The sequence below is a fragment of the Cydia pomonella genome, chromosome 17, assembly GCF_033807575.1.
Source record: "Cydia pomonella isolate Wapato2018A chromosome 17, ilCydPomo1, whole genome shotgun sequence".
In the NCBI taxonomy this organism is placed as follows: Eukaryota; Metazoa; Arthropoda; class Insecta; order Lepidoptera; family Tortricidae; genus Cydia; species Cydia pomonella.
This window is the reverse complement of record NC_084719.1, coordinates 15,174,197-15,190,354: the sequence shown is the minus strand read 5'-3', so window position 1 is coordinate 15,190,354 and position 16,158 is coordinate 15,174,197. Positions and strand designations below refer to the sequence as shown.

At 47.0% G+C, this 16,158-nt stretch overlaps 1 protein-coding gene across 7 annotated transcripts; it reads right to left on the bottom strand.

The window, feature by feature from the left end:
- Positions 1-317: 317 nt before the first annotated feature.
- Positions 318-15,677, bottom strand: LOC133526981 (poly(U)-binding-splicing factor half pint). 7 transcript variants are annotated; one of them, XM_061863867.1, is made up of 12 exons: positions 15,332-15,670; positions 14,017-14,269; positions 12,671-12,727; positions 11,484-11,703; positions 10,304-10,424; positions 9,836-9,985; positions 8,946-9,089; positions 6,604-8,205; positions 5,401-5,676; positions 4,835-5,089; positions 2,146-2,266; positions 318-1,684 (listed from the first exon to the last, which is right to left on the bottom strand). In XM_061863867.1, exons 1-12 carry the CDS (start codon positions 15,338-15,340, stop codon positions 1,575-1,577), a joined length of 3,318 nt encoding a protein of 1,105 aa, XP_061719851.1. In that variant the 5' UTR covers positions 15,341-15,670; the 3' UTR covers positions 318-1,574. The 7 variants fall into 7 exon arrangements, with proteins under 7 accessions (XP_061719851.1, XP_061719845.1, XP_061719846.1 ...); XM_061863861.1 differs by lacking the exons at positions 318-1,684; positions 2,146-2,266 and having other exon boundaries at positions 4,771-5,089; positions 12,656-12,727; positions 15,332-15,677; XM_061863862.1 differs by lacking the exons at positions 318-1,684; positions 2,146-2,266 and having other exon boundaries at positions 4,771-5,089; positions 12,656-12,727; positions 14,017-14,263; positions 15,452-15,677.
- Positions 15,678-16,158: the final 481 nt, after the last annotated feature.

Below are 16,158 nucleotides of genomic sequence, written 5' to 3'. Positions count from 1 at the left end.
GGGGAAGTACCTCCACCTTACAGAAAACCGCAGCCAAATAACACTAGACCCTACTCATAGTGTTGTGTTCCTGCCGGTGAGTAAGGTTGCCAGAGCTCATCGAGGGGCGGGGGGTTAGGGTCGGCAACGCGCATGTAACTTCTCTGGAGTTGCAGGCGTACTTAGGCTACGGATACTGCTTACCATCAGGCGGGCCGTATGCTTGTTTGCCACCGACGTAGTATAAAAAAAAAAACTGAAGACGGTGACATGCTCTCATGATTGTATACATTTTTTTGGGGATACTCTATTGGAGGATGCGAAAAGTAAACTAGAAGTTTCTTATAAGTAATTTAATTTATTAACAATTATAATCATACGTAAAACTAGTTTTATTATACTTAGATCTTTTCTTTACCACTCTTCAGGCTCGTCATAACGCGTTAGTAATGAATGTCGAACAAGAGAATATAACTTAGGTATGTACGAAATTCTCAGTAGAAATCAAATCAAATGCAGCACTACTATAATTGTATTTTTTTCGGGATGAAAGGGCCAAACTGATTACTGTCCGGCTTGTAACCTATATCTACATAATCTATTTATTTGTCTTGTTAGACATTTCGCTACTAATTCGTTCTGATAGTACCAAGTAACATTTTACAGTTTATTAAACTTAAGTCAAAAATGTGTAAACAACTTCCAATACATATAGTATTGACATTCATGGATAATTTTATGAACTTTTTACCTGTTTACATATATTCATTTCGTTGTTCCATTTTCGTAACCTTTGATTTAACAGCTAGATTGAATTTAAGAAATTGATAATACCAAAATACAATTTAGCCATATCAGTCAAAATTATATTTACCTAATCTTAGACCGCAAATATAAGAAAAAGCTACGTCTTTGAGACAATGGCGCAAGGTTGAATTTTGTCTGGCAAATTATCTATGTCTGTACTGCATTGATCACGAGAGACCATAGTTACGAAAAAGGAACAAAGCGTTCCATGACATTACTATTCGAATACATTTTACAGCCAGTGTCGCAGTACTTGTGGCCTATTTTTAAGTGTTTTTTTTTTTAAATCGATAGTCCATTTGCAATCGGTTATGTTATGTGACACGGAACTTCGATGAGAACATTTAATAATAATAGGTCCATAAACACTGCCAGTCTACAGAAGGCGCTTCCCGCCTTTTGTATAATGTTCCTTCGACAAATGATGAAAGATTGTTTATATATAATTTTGTAGTCTATGGTTTGTGTCGCCATTTTGAAACCGGGACAATTTAGAGTGGCGGCCGCATATTTCCGGTTTTTTATGCCCTCGGAACATTTGTTCCGTCAATGGAACATACCTTATGCCTCAGTCAAAAAACACACGATTGGCTTAAATTGACAACGTTGACTGTTAATATTGATATTGATACATTATTTTCGCGTTCACTCCTTGTCAGCGACATTTAACGAATTAGTGTTTTTAGCGACTTTCGGGTTACTAGCATGGATGTACCTCGATCTTCATTTTGGAACCTAGATTATATTAGGAGTATTTACAGAGCGCCGCCTAGCGGTGAGGGCGCGCACTAGCCGGAGAGGTCGCCGTGGTCGAAGAGCTCCTGGTCGTAGAGCGCGGCGCGCACGGTGCGGCCGCCGAAGTAGCGCCCGTTCAGCGCCGCCGCCGCCGCCGCCGCCTCTGTACAGTACAACGTTTATGGTTAGGGCGTAAAATTATCTATGGACCCAGTTTAAAAATTTCATTTCTCTAAAAATGCGCCTTTCGTAAAATGTATCGTCTAATAAGATAATAATTATTAAATTTTGTTTGTAAAATCCGTTTTTTTTAACAGAACACAAAACAGTTTTCACTATAAAGAAGCATCCGCAATAACTTGTTTAGCTGTCTTTTTTTCGAATTTCGAAGAATGCGAATGGGAATAAAATAGAAATATAATTTAATAAAAGGACGTCTAATTAATGGGACCTATTTCACAAAGTGGCCCACTCGCCAAATTAATGTCCTTTATAATACGAGTGGAGAGCGGTTTAAAGACAATATTTTTGCATAGAACACTAGTGGAACAGATGGTTCCATCCACGCGGAAAGAGTTATGATAAAAAAAAAGTATTTTTGTAATGTTCAACCGTGATACTGACCGTCAGGGTTTTGGAACTGTACGAAAATCTTGACTAATGCGTGCGCGGGGTCATCGTCCTCGCTCTGCCGCTCGTTGTAGATCACTAGCCGTTCAACCGCGCCCCATTTGCCGCATTCCTCCTGTAAACAAAATATTTGGTCAAAAGTGTGTCAATGTGCCATTCAAGTATGGACTATATTTCCTTGTTTTCAAAATATCATGCAATGCCTTATTTTTAACCTCCGACGCAAAAACTTAACACCCACACATTGTGATCACAATGTGTGCGTCTGTATGTGGTTCCGTAGCTTTAAACGGGTAAACCAATTAAGCCGCGTTTTCACTTAGTGTTCTGAGCAAACATTTTGTTTAGAGCAATTTGCTCTTCCTTTTTACTATTGGAGCAACTGTTTCCATTCGCCGAACGAACGAACGATTGTTCGCCAAGAACTGTTAAGAGCACCAAGTGAAAACGCAGCTTTAGGATGCGGTTTCATTATTTGAAAGCAGGATTTCTATCGGTGGTCCTTGGATATTTTTTATCAAAATCGATTCATAAAGAAAAAAAATAAAAATTGCGTTTCAAGTTTTTATTTTTATTTATGCAAAGAAACGAAGAAGGATATGGAGAAATTATAACGGTTCCTAGTTGACTATGGAAACCTGAAAATAGGAATGGTCAGTGGTTCAGTACGTGTCGGCGTCAATCGTGTCAAAACAAATTTAAAGGTAGATATATAAATGTATAATAATTATGATAAAGAAATTCCATAGAGCAAAAAATTAGATCCACTAAGTGCCGAATACTTGAATTATGCCCCTGACTGCCGCTGCATGACCAGGGGCCGACTGCCCCGAGATGTAGCGGCTCCTGCTGTAGTGTGTCGGGGGACAGGAGTGTCTGTAGGGCATGTAGACCGGCTACTGTACCTGTATCTCGTGGTGCAGCGCCTCGTCGACCTCCTCGGGCGCCACCATGTTGGCGAGCAGCACGGTGCGCGACACGCGGCGCCGCATGAGCCGCTGCATGACCAGGTGGCGCGCCGACTGCCCCGAGATGTAGCGGCTCCTGCTGTAGTGTGTCGGGGGACAGGAGTGTCTGTAGGGCATGTAGACCGGCTACTGTACCTGTATCTCGTGGTGCAGCGCCTCGTCGACCTCCTCGGGCGCCACCATGTTGGCGAGCAGCACGGTGCGCGAGACGCGGCGCCGCATGAGCCGCTGCATGACCAGGTGGCGCGCCGACTGCCCCGAGATGTAGCGGCTCCTGCTGTAGTGTGTCGGGGGACAGGAGTGTCTGTAGGGCATGTAGACCGGCTACTGTACCTGTATCTCGTGGTGCAGCGCCTCGTCGACCTCCTCGGGCGCCACCATGTTGGCGAGCAGCACGGTGCGCGACACGCGGCGCCGCATGAGCCGCTGCATGACCAGGTGGCGCGCCGACTGCCCCGAGATGTAGCGGCTCCTGCTGTAGTGTGTCGGGGGACAGGAGTGTCTGTAGGGCATGTAGACCGGCTACTGTACCTGTATCTCGTGGTGCAGCGCCTCGTCGACCTCCTCGGGCGCCACCATGTTGGCGAGCAGCACGGTGCGCGACACGCGGCGCCGCATGAGCCGCTGCATGACCAGGTGGCGCGCCGACTGCCCCGAGATGTAGCGGCTCCTGCTGTAGTGTGTCGGGGGACAGGAGTGTCTGTAGGGCATGTAGACCGGCTACTGTACCTGTATCTCGTGGTGCAGCGCCTCGTCGACCTCCTCGGGCGCCACCATGTTGGCGAGCAGCACGGTGCGCGACACGCGGCGCCGCATGAGCCGCTGCATGACCAGGTGGCGCGCCGACTGCCCCGAGATGTAGCGGCTCCTGCTGTAGTGTGTCGGGGGACAGGAGTGTCTGTAGGGCATGTAGACCGGCTACTGTACCTGTATCTCGTGGTGCAGCGCCTCGTCGACCTCCTCGGGCGCCACCATGTTGGCGAGCAGCACGGTGCGCGACACGCGGCGCCGCATGAGCCGCTGCATGACCAGGTGGCGCGCCGACTGCCCCGAGATGTAGCGGCTCCTGCTGTAGTGTGTCGGGGGACAGGAGTGTCTGTAGGGCATGTAGACCGGCTACTGTACCTGTATCTCGTGGTGCAGCGCCTCGTCGACCTCCTCGGGCGCCACCATGTTGGCGAGCAGCACGGTGCGCGACACGTGGCGCCGCATGAGCCGCTGCATGACCAGGTGGCGCGCCGACTGCCCCGAGATGTAGCGGCTCCTGCTGTAGTGTCGGGGGACAGGAGTGTCTGTAGGGCATGTAGACCGGCTACTGTACCTGTATCTCGTGGTGCAGCGCCTCGTCGACCTCCTCGGGCGCCACCATGTTGGCGAGCAGCACGGTGCGCGACACGCGGCGCCGCATGAGCCGCTGCATGACCAGGTGGCGCGCCGACTGCCCCGAGATGTAGCGGCTCCTGCTGTAGTGTGTCGGGGGACAGGAGTGTCTGTAGGGCATGTAGACCGGCTACTGTACCTGTATCTCGTGGTGCAGCGCCTCGTCGACCTCCTCGGGCGCCACCATGTTGGCGAGCAGCACGGTGCGCGACACGTGGCGCCGCATGAGCCGCTGCATGACCAGGTGGCGCGCCGACTGCCCCGAGATGTAGCGGCTCCTGCTGTAGTGTCGGGGGACAGGAGTGTCTGTAGGGCATGTAGACCGGCTACTGTACCTGTATCTCGTGGTGCAGCGCCTCGTCGACCTCCTCGGGCGCCACCATGTTGGCGAGCAGCACGGTGCGCGACACGCGGCGCCGCATGAGCCGCTGCATGACCAGGTGGCGCGCCGACTGCCCCGAGATGGACAAGGATTCCTGCTGCTGCAATGTGTCGGGGGAGGAATCTAGGAGTTTCTTCTGCAGTGCCGCTTGTAAGCCGGCTTCGCCTGTCGCCGCTGCGGACGCGGCTGATACTGGTGGGGGTTGGGTCTGGAAAATGATGCACCAGTTAGAACTTGTGGCTAAATAGGACTACGTGAATTTATCGATATTATTTTTTATTTTTTTGTATGCAGTCTGCACTCAGATGTAAGGTGACCCTGGGGCCAATTTCTCGAACGGTAGGTATTAGTCTAATATTATGTATGTGGCCATGGTAATCCATACGATGACAGTTTGTGGACTACTAATATTTGTATAATACCGTTCGAGAAATGGGCTCTTTTTAAAGTGACGTAAGTTGACGTTTAGAAAAAATATGCATATCGCCGAAAATGATTTAAGAGGTACATATTGTATACCTGCGGTGGCGGCTGCGGTCTTGCGGAGACCGGCGGCGGCGGGATGACGACGCCGGGCGGCGGCAGCGCGGCGGGCAACGCGGCGGGCAGCGCGGCCGGCAGCGTGACGGGCAGCGCGGCCGGCAGCGCCGCGGGCAGCGGCACCGGCAGGCTGGCGGGCAGCGCGCCGGGCAGAGCGGCCGCCAGCGTGGGCAGCGCGGCGGCCGGCGGCACGCCCAGGGCGTTCAGCTTCGTCAGCCCTAGCGCTACGGCGTTGCTGGCTACCGCGTCCATCGCCTGCGCATACAAAAATTAATAAGTATTGGTTTTTTTTATACTTGTCGAAATATAATTTGCTAATTATTCGCCATAAAAGTTTCTCGAGAGATCGGTATATCGGTAAGGCGGAGAAACGAAGGATTGCTGGACAAGTAAATATAGACTGCCGAGCGTAGCGAGGCCCGATAGGGATACGCGGCCAGCAATCCCGTTTCTCGCCGAGATTTGTATAGTACTTTTCTCAAACTTGCAATTGAAAAAAGAAAGAAAGAAATAAATAAAATGTAGTCCAAAACAGTAAGTCATGTCAACATTTCATTGCAAGTTTGAGAAAATTATATTTAGTCAACGTTTTATAAAACAAGTCATCATCAAATAGGTAGTGTCGGCAAAAGTAGAGAAATAAATAAGAATTAATTCCTATTTCTATGGTAACGAGGCGTGTTGCGTTAAATTTGGCCACTTTGAGTGTCACTATTTGATGCGGACTCTAAGTCGATATAACGCAAATACGAGGGAATGTATAAGTTTACGGCCATGATAAAGGGACGCATACAGTTGTGTAGGTAGTATAAAAGTAGTAGGTTGTGTAGGCCTCTTTAAAAGAGCAGTATTTTCTTTTCTAAAATAACGGTTAAAAGTTGCAGCAACCTGATAATAGGTACCTGTGATTTAAGTATTTTCATAAGTATTTTCTCAGTTCTCTACATATATATATATATATATATATATATATTATATACATTTACGCTTTTGTTATGTACGCTATAAGTTTACACTATTATTATTTTTTCAATTGTACATCGAATAATTTAAAATTAGGAAATATAGGTCTATAACGAAATCAATCCATAGCTATTAGCTAAGTTGCTCATATGTTTATTTTAAGACTGTTTGTTTCTCAATAAATTAAAAAAAAAAAAAAAGAGAAATGAGAGCACACACCTGTATCTTGGCAGTGGCGGCGGCGGCGACGACGGCGGCGGCGGTGGGCATGGCCTGCGGCGGCGGCGGGCCGGCCAGCGCGTGCGGCGGCGTGATGGCGCGCCCCACGCGCAGGTACTGCCCGCCCAGGTCGAGCAGGTTCATGAGAGCACACACCTGTATCTTGGCAGTGGCGGCGGCGGCGGCGACGGCGGCGGCGGTGGGCATGGCCTGCGGCGGCGGCGGGCCGGCCAGCGCGTGCGGCGGCGTGATGGCGCGCCCCACGCGCAGGTACTGCCCGCCCAGGTCGAGCAGGTTCATGAGAGCACACACCTGTATCTTGGCAGTGGCGGCGGCGGCGACGGCGGCGGCGGTGGGCATGGCCTGCGGCGGCGGCGGGCCGGCCAGCGCGTGCGGCGGCGTGATGGCGCGCCCCACGCGCAGGTACTGCCCGCCCAGGTCGAGCAGGTTCATGAGAGCACACACCTGTATCTTGGCAGTGGCGGCGGCGGCGGCGACGGCGGCGGCGGTGGGCATGGCCTGCGGCGGCGGCGGGCCGGCCAGCGCGTGCGGCGGCGTGATGGCGCGCCCCACGCGCAGGTACTGCCCGCCCAGGTCGAGCAGGTTCATGAGAGCACACACCTGTATCTTGGCAGTGGCGGCGGCGGCGGCGACGGCGGCGGCGGTGGGCATGGCCTGCGGCGGCGGCGGGCCGGCCAGCGCGTGCGGCGGCGTGATGGCGCGCCCCACGCGCAGGTACTGCCCGCCCAGGTCGAGCAGGTTCATGAGAGCACACACCTGTATCTTGGCAGTGGCGGCGGCGGCGGCGACGGCGGCGGCGGTGGGCATGGCCTGCGGCGGCGGCGGGCCGGCCAGCGCGTGCGGCGGCGTGATGGCGCGCCCCACGCGCAGGTACTGCCCGCCCAGGTCGAGCAGGTTCATGAGAGCACACACCTGTATCTTGGCAGTGGCGGCGGCGGCGGCGACGGCGGCGGCGGTGGGCATGGCCTGCGGCGGCGGCGGGCCGGCCAGCGCGTGCGGCGGCGTGATGGCGCGCCCCACGCGCAGGTACTGCCCGCCCAGGTCGAGCAGGTTCATGAGAGCACACACCTGTATCTTGGCAGTGGCGGCGGCGGCGGCGACGGCGGCGGCGGTGGGCATGGCCTGCGGCGGCGGCGGGCCGGCCAGCGCGTGCGGCGGCGTGATGGCGCGCCCCACGCGCAGGTACTGCCCGCCCAGGTCGAGCAGGTTCATGAGAGCACACACCTGTATCTTGGCAGTGGCGGCGGCGGCGGCGACGGCGGCGGCGGTGGGCATGGCCTGCGGCGGCGGCGGGCCGGCCAGCGCGTGCGGCGGCGTGATGGCGCGCCCCACGCGCAGGTACTGCCCGCCCAGGTCGAGCAGGTTCATGAGAGCACACACCTGTATCTTGGCAGTGGCGGCGGCGGCGGCGACGGCGGCGGCGGTGGGCATGGCCTGCGGCGGCGGCGGGCCGGCCAGCGCGTGCGGCGGCGTGATGGCGCGCCCCACGCGCAGGTACTGCCCGCCCAGGTCGAACAGGTTCATCGACGCGATGGCTTCCAGCGCCGCGTTTAGTGTTGCGTATTCTAGGAACCCGTAGCCCTACCAAAAAATCGTTTACTATTAAGTTATAATTTTCGAGCAAGTGGGTAGTCTCAATTTGCATAATAATGGTATAGTTTTGATCGCGTTTGAAAATGAATGGATAATTTAATTGAAAAACCGGTTTATTTTAACTAACCGGTCAACCTTTGTCTCTGTTATGAATTATGACCACCTTTTTCAACCTCCTGTTTGGTTGTCGATTATTTTGCTCTATATTTTAATAACTCACACACTTAAGAAAATAAAGCCACAAAATAACAAGAACATACTAGGAGCGGTATCAGCGTAATTCGTCCCATTCGTTTTTCGTTCATTTCTTATGTCCGCCTCATTCTGTGTTCGTCACTCATTCTTTATTCGTCTCGATCGCTAACCCAACGCCAAAACATTTTTATTCCAAAACATATTGTTTCTTTAAGGTAGGCAAAGCTATCGAAATATTCCTGTACAGAAAATTATATCGACACATCTTTAGTGGTCAAAAAATGAAATGCACTAATTTTATCTCCGCCATAAGTGGTTGGAACAGTAGACCCATTACTACGCGACATAATTTAACTATATTTATCATTTCACACGTTTCAGCTGGCTTGCACCAGCTGTAGTTACAGATGATTAATGTCTCAGCAAGATATGTAAACAACACTCAACACTAAACTAGCTGATAATAGTAGAACTGCCCGTTATAAATCTATGTGAAAAAATCGCAAAAGCGCATGAGTTCAAAGTGTTCTAACCTTATGCCTCGTAGCCTGCGCGCCGTGCGCCAGCCTGCAGTACGTGACGGGCCCGAACGCCTCGAACACGTTCTTGATGTCGTCTTCGCTGAGCTCCGGGTGGACTGACGCTACGTAGATACGGTTGTACTGCTTCGCTTCCTCCTGTGTTCATATACAAATTAATCATTCTACATTTCGTTACCAGTTTTTCTATTGTGGTAATAATTATTTGTTTCGAACCAGTGTGTAGTAGTCGAGTTTGAAATAATAACAACGTAACCAAAGAAATGCCGTGCAGAAATGTCTGATCATGATCAATCAGTTCAACTTAAATTTTCCTACGAATATTGTAATCCCGCGAGTGTTAGAATGAATTTTAAGGTGGTATAGGAATTATGAATTTCCAACTCCAATTTAGGCAGGACCGATAAGTAAATTATAGGAAAAGAACTTCCGTCCGTATAAAGACCCTTTTATTGTATTGAAGTTTCGTTTTCACCACATTCCCACTTATAACACTAAAAAAATTATCTAACTATCTGGGCACTATCACCTCAACAATGTTCAAGAGATGTTCAAGTGCATCAAAACAACCATCCGAGAGGTCATTACTTAAAGATAGAAAGGCATAGGTCTCACAGTAACCCACACAAACACTTTCTCAGCAATCGAGTAGTGAGGGCTTGGAACAAACTCCCAGAAGACGTGGTTTCAGCACAAAATGTGAACCAGTTTAAAAATAAATTAGACATACTCTACCTATTAATTAGATATATCTACTACTTCGGTCATGACAACTATCTCTATGATTACTGGATATAGGTCATATCAGTTGTCATAACTTCCTGCCTGCTTATTAAATAAATAATAATAATAAAATCTCTGTAGGTATACGATGATGGACCCACCTGTATCTCATCTATGACGGCCTGAGCCTGCGGCATGTTGCTGGGCCGCCCCACGACCTTGATGTTCCGCCCGCCCAGCATCACGCCATTCATCTGCTCCAAGCTGAGCTGCGCCGCTTCTGGTATCTCGTATTCGACGAATGCGAAGCCCTTGTAAAAATAAGTTAAATTAAAATTTTCAATTACAAAATAGATGCAAAACAAGCTTTAACCCTCATCTTTCTCTTTTACTCATATTAAGGCGTAATTAGAGTGACAGAAAAGGATACCCATAATTTGCGAACTTTGGTATTCGCGGTAGGCCCTCAGTCTCAAGTCAAGCTTGTTTGAACATAATAGGCCAGTTTGATGGTAAATACCTTTATAACATTTTAGCTCAACCAGATATCGAGAAGTGGGTACAAGTTGCAAGATTTACCTACAGACACCTGGAGAAGTAAAACTAAATATAAGCTTGAAAAAAGATACCTTATGTTTTTGTGTAACGGGATCCCACGACATGTTGATACTCTTGATGGGGCCGAACGGCAAAAACGCCTGCCGGATCGTGTCTTCCTTAAGCTCGAACGAGATGGAGCCTACGTATACTCTGCAACAAAACCGATTATAACCGGTAATTATATTTTTACTAACTTCAATCTATTTTATTTATGTAATGTTTGCCAGCCAAACCGTTTATACAGGGTTAAACCAGTACAGTTGAACTGCGAGTAAGTTGGCTATCCCTGGAACGCGCAAGAGGCCCTTAGTCAAATTTTACTCGTGGGCATTGGCTCAGATCTTTTCAGCTTTAGGGGTCACAGGTTCGACCAGCGCGAAGCGGGAGCCTACCGGTATCGCTTTCATCATTGCCATAATTACATTCACGCTTAACATTTTGAACGTCCAGAACACCTAAAGCCGTCGTTACTAGTCGTGCTTTCGAGTAAGGTTTACATTAGCTCCCTTGCGCTCGTGACCTTGAAGTTTGAGTGATGTTTGTGTTTATGACATAAAGCTTTCAAAGGGTTAATTACATTACGTCCAAAAAAGGGATGCGGGAATATTTGATTAGTTTTTTGCCATCTGCGAACTACGTTAATTAACCGGTTCAAATGTTTGTTTGGTTGAAAGCTTAATAAACTTCCTGAGGAATCCCACGATGATTATTAAATACAGTAAATATTTTATTTATGATTTTTGGTTTAAACCTAGCGCCTGTGGAACTTACACCTGCGTCCTCTGGGAGGCCATCTGTTGCTGTTGTTGTTGATGTGAAGATGTCTTTCATAACAGAAATGTAATATAATATAATAAATAAATAAATATTATAGGACATTATTACACAAATTGACTAAGTCCCACAGTAAGCTCAATAAGGCTTGTGTTGAGGGTACTTAGACAACGATATATGTATATAATATATAAATATTTATAAATACTTAAATACATAGAAAACACCCATGACTCAGGAACAAATATCCATGCTCATCACACGAATAAATGCCCTTACCAGGATTTGAACCCAGGACCATCAGCTTCGTAGGCAGGGTCACTAGTAGTCACTACCCACTAGGCCAAACCGGTCGTCCACACATCATAACATACGTCGTCGAGTCCACACATCATAATAAGAACAAGAACCTAAAGGGTAAGTATCGTATCGTACCTGCACATGAGAGCTAGCGCCTGCTGCCGTTGGACCTGCGTCCTCTGCGAAGCCATCTGTTGCTGCTGATGTGCGAGCGTCTGCTTCATCAGGACCATCTTGATGCTCTGTTCCATGGCGTACTTCTTGGCGCGGGCGACCGCGTCCGCCTGCTCACTGGAGAGACGCGGTAGCGAACCGCCGAGGATTGCTGGGAGAGTTGAGCACTTGGCGCCTGGACCTGTGTAACGGGAAAAGCTGTAGTCCGATCACGCTGTTTTCATGCCAAGTGCTGCAATTATGGAGTTTATCGGGATATGTATTCATTCTTACTGCCATGTTTATGCAAAGTCAGCGTGGTTAGTCTAGAGCTGGACCACGCTGTTTTTATGCCCAGTGCTCAATCAATATCGCTCCTATGAGATATGTAGATTTGCCACTGCCAAGTGAGTTCAAATTTAGCATAGTCAGAAATTGCGCAATATGTTATGACTCCCAATCTTAATCATTTTTAGAATAGAAATACCAAGTCTTGAAATTTGAGGCATATATAAATTTAAGAATTGAATGAATCAACTATTTTCTTGTTATTTTACTGTTACCTCCGCAGGGAGACGGATACACCACTGTTTGTTATATTATCTTCTTCTTCTTCCTCGCGTTGTCCCGGCATTTTGCCACGGCTCATAGGAGCCTGGGGTCCGCTTGACAACTAATCCCAAGATTTGGCGTAGGCACTAGTTTTTACGAAAGCGACTGCCATCTGACCTTCCAACCCAGAGGGTAAACTAGGCCTTGTTAGGATTAATCCGGTTTCCTCACGATGTTTTCCTTCACCGAAAAGCGACTGGTAAATATCAAATGATATTTCGTACATAAGTTCCGAAAAACTCATTGGTACGAGCCGGGATTCGAACCTGCGACCTCCGGATTGCAAGTCGCACGCTCTTACCGTTAGGCCACCAGCGCTTCACTGTTTGTTATATTATAAGAAATGTTATTCAATGTTCTACTAAAATTCATAGTAGATGGATAATTTAAAAAGCATGTTTGTTAAATTTATTTTGCTTTTTTTAAAGAAAAACTCGAGAGAACATTTCTAGTGATTTTCACCCCTTTCCCACGACTTGTGTGTTCTGATTCAAATTTTCTTTTTTCTTTATGATAAATAATAAATAATGATCATTTCTTACCCAAAAGTTTCTTACCCGTGTAGACATCGCCAATCTGTTGCAAATCGTAGATTGGTGCATTGAAGTCCCCGCCTGCAACAGGACTTAGGTCAGTCAAGAGTTCGCACCTCGCCCTGGCGGGCCACGCCACCGCACCGGATCTGGGATTCAAAGTGGTCCCCCTATATCACCAACGACCTTTGTTACTTAACAATTCAACTTAGTTATACATTTATGGGATTACAAGCAGCTATGGCAGTTTGGGACCGATTATTATCTCATTAGTCGTTTGTGAAATAAGGGCTACTCAAAATTTCGTCTTGGTACTTAGTGGTGCGGTGCGGTGGCGCGGTCCACACGGGCACTGTATTAATACACGCAACATGCACACTTCCACTGTCAACCCGCGCGTCCTGGCCGGCTTAGGAACCCAATCGGGCTAGTGAAACTTCCTCTATCATACTCCATATCGCCCTTTCGTGCATGCCTATTACGCTTTGTAACCTTCCATAGAAAGATGCAACGACAAAAACTGCTATGCGGTGACACTGATGTGTGAAAACCTAGTTCGTAGTGTTTGTTATTTCAAAGCATGTTTCATGAGTATTTATTTTTTCCATATATGTAAATAAACATTCAATAGCGAAAAACTATAGATTACAGATAATAAGTATAAATACTATGACCACGTCATTTTGAAATTGATTTTGTTTAAGAAATTGCTTTCAGGTATTTCAAAGAATGGTTGTATTGTGGTTGTTTGCGTTCGAGATAAAATAAAAATATTTTCGACGAAATGAAAATTGTGAAACATCAAAAATTCGGAAACCGGTAATTCCTTCAGGTTTGTATTGGTTAATCGCCTTTTACGATATTTCTTTTCCATTAAATCATTCATTTCCGTAATGCTAATAAAAACTGAAAATAAATCAACAAATGTGAGTGTCGTGTTGTGTCATTGATTGGTATATACTACGCGATGCCAGTTTTTTCGAAGCGTTACATCCCCACTTTCATTCAATCGGGAGAGCCCATGAGACCGCAATCTGCGGAAAGAGTCAGGCTCGCCGGCCAGGCGGCGCCCTAGCACACTCGCTCGGCCGAGTAGGGAAGGTAGGTACATTGTGCTGCAGCAGGCGGCGGCGGCGGGCGGCGTTGCTCGAAGCGTAACGCAATAACCTAACTTAATATCTAGTCTGAAACAGAAAGCAGAAACACTGATCACTGAGGAGATGTTTCTCATGGCGAACACAACGAGACGAGTAGGCAGCGGCTGGCGGCGGCGGCGGCGACAGCGCCTGCAACAGCGAGCACAGGCACGCGGCGTTAGATGCGCCTTACACTTGGGCCGCTCTTACCGAGCAAGGTCACTGGGTACTTACCTGGCGGCGGCGCGGCGGGCAGCGGCGGCGCGCCCGGCAACGGCGCTGGTGGCATACCCGGCGGCATGGTTGGCATGGCAACGCCAGGCATGCCGATGTTGCCCATGGGCATGTTGGGATGCATCATGCCAGGATGCTGCATGCCAGGATGTTGCATGCCAGGATGCTGCATGCCTGGCATACCCATCATGGGCATGCTGGGCATTCCATGCATGCCAGCCATCTGCATAGTGCTTGTGTCACCACCCTGCAACTACATAAATTCTACATGTAAAGAGATATCAAAAGTATATGAAACTTAATAACACCACAGGTAGTTATGAACTTATTTTTACTTTGGCATAGTCTTACATTGGTGGCACAAAAGATTTTTGACATTTGATGTTAATGACAATTATTGTTTATTTGTCTAATTAAATAGGGGAGATAATTGAGTAGATAAAATGTATTGTTTTAGCCAAACTAATGCTTAATTTTTTAATGTTTATTGACAGACACAAGAGAAACAAATTGCGTTTTTTTATTTCTACACCCTCCACCCTTGGGGATTTTTAGTATTGGAGTCCGCAAGGTACAAGGTATAATTATACCAATTTACAAAACTACACGAATGATTTCTCCTGATTTTATTAATTTTCTTAAGCTACTTAAGCCAAAGGGTTTCTCAAAGTGATGTATGCAAACCCCCAGGGCTTTACTCAATAATTGTAAGAGTTTGTGACAGGGAACTACATAATAATATTAATAGTATTGGGTTCTCAGCCTGCTAGTATCTTAAAAAAAGTAGTTTTAAATAAAAGCAAAAAAAGGGTCTCATCTGGGAAAGTTAAAAATGGGCTCAAAACTTACGAGAAACTGATGGAAATTAAGTTACCATAAAAAAGAATATTTTGTATTCCGAGTCTATAATAGGAGTTTACAAGAAAAAAACTTCTATTTCACATTGTATGTTGTTGTGGGAGCGTTAAAACAGTTCTAAATTTCAGCAAGTAAATATTCCTTGCTGCACCGCAAAAGAAAACTATTAAAACAGATTTACAAAGTAAAGATAGCAACAAATCATAAGTGATCCATTCTAGAAAACATTACGATTGCAGGATAATGGCAGGAAAAAATATACAGGAATGATAAAAATTACACATACCTATATAAATAGTACATAAATTGTGTCGTATTTGTTAGACAAATTAAATGACAGATATAAAGCCACGAAGGTAATGCTAAAAGTTATAGGAAAAGAGCAATGATATAAAATAACTAGGTTAGGTTACTTCTTGACAGCTCGTGTCAATTTATAAAATCCGTTTTTGCTTACCAGTTCCATAGTTGTCTATTTGATTCAGAAGGTGCGAAAGTAATAATTATATTTAATTCAGTTATTCGATGTCTCTTAGACCACAAGTCTATACAATTATAATGAAAATGTGTAAATTACCGTGAACACCATCACAATTCACAACACGACACTAAAATAAGATGGCCGTCATCACCATCACCAACCAATCACGACGCTTTTCGCATACAGTGTTACCAGTTTACTAACGAACCAAACGAACGGAATATATAGTGCGGCTTACATACAGTTATTGCACACGTATTTTAAAAAAATCTGCAGCCGGTCAAACAAGTTTATCAGTAAAAAAAGGCGCGAATTTCATATTTTCTATGGGACGCTAACCCTTCGCCGCTTCTTTCTACTGACTGAAATAGCTTGACCATGGGTTGACAGACTATATTTGGACTATATCAAAAATGCATTCTATTAAGCGACTATAGCGACTGTAGCGACAATAACGACACGGAAGACGAAGATCTCGACGATATGTTGCATCCAAACTCGGTCAACAGCACTGAAGATGTTCAGCAACCACCACAAACTTCAACTCGACCTCGAACTTTGAGAGACAGGTCTACTATCGAAGCTCCAAAAAGATATGACGATTTTATTTTGGCTGCAGCTGAAGAAGTCGAAAATCTTCATAAACCGAAGGAACCTGAAACTTTCAAAGAGGCTATGGAATCACCAGACAGTGAAAAATGGCAAGAAGCAATGAAAAGTGAAATTCGCTCATTGGAGGACAACCAAACATGGGATCTGGTCGAGCTACCCAAAGGACGCAAAGCCCTGCCAAGCAAATGGGT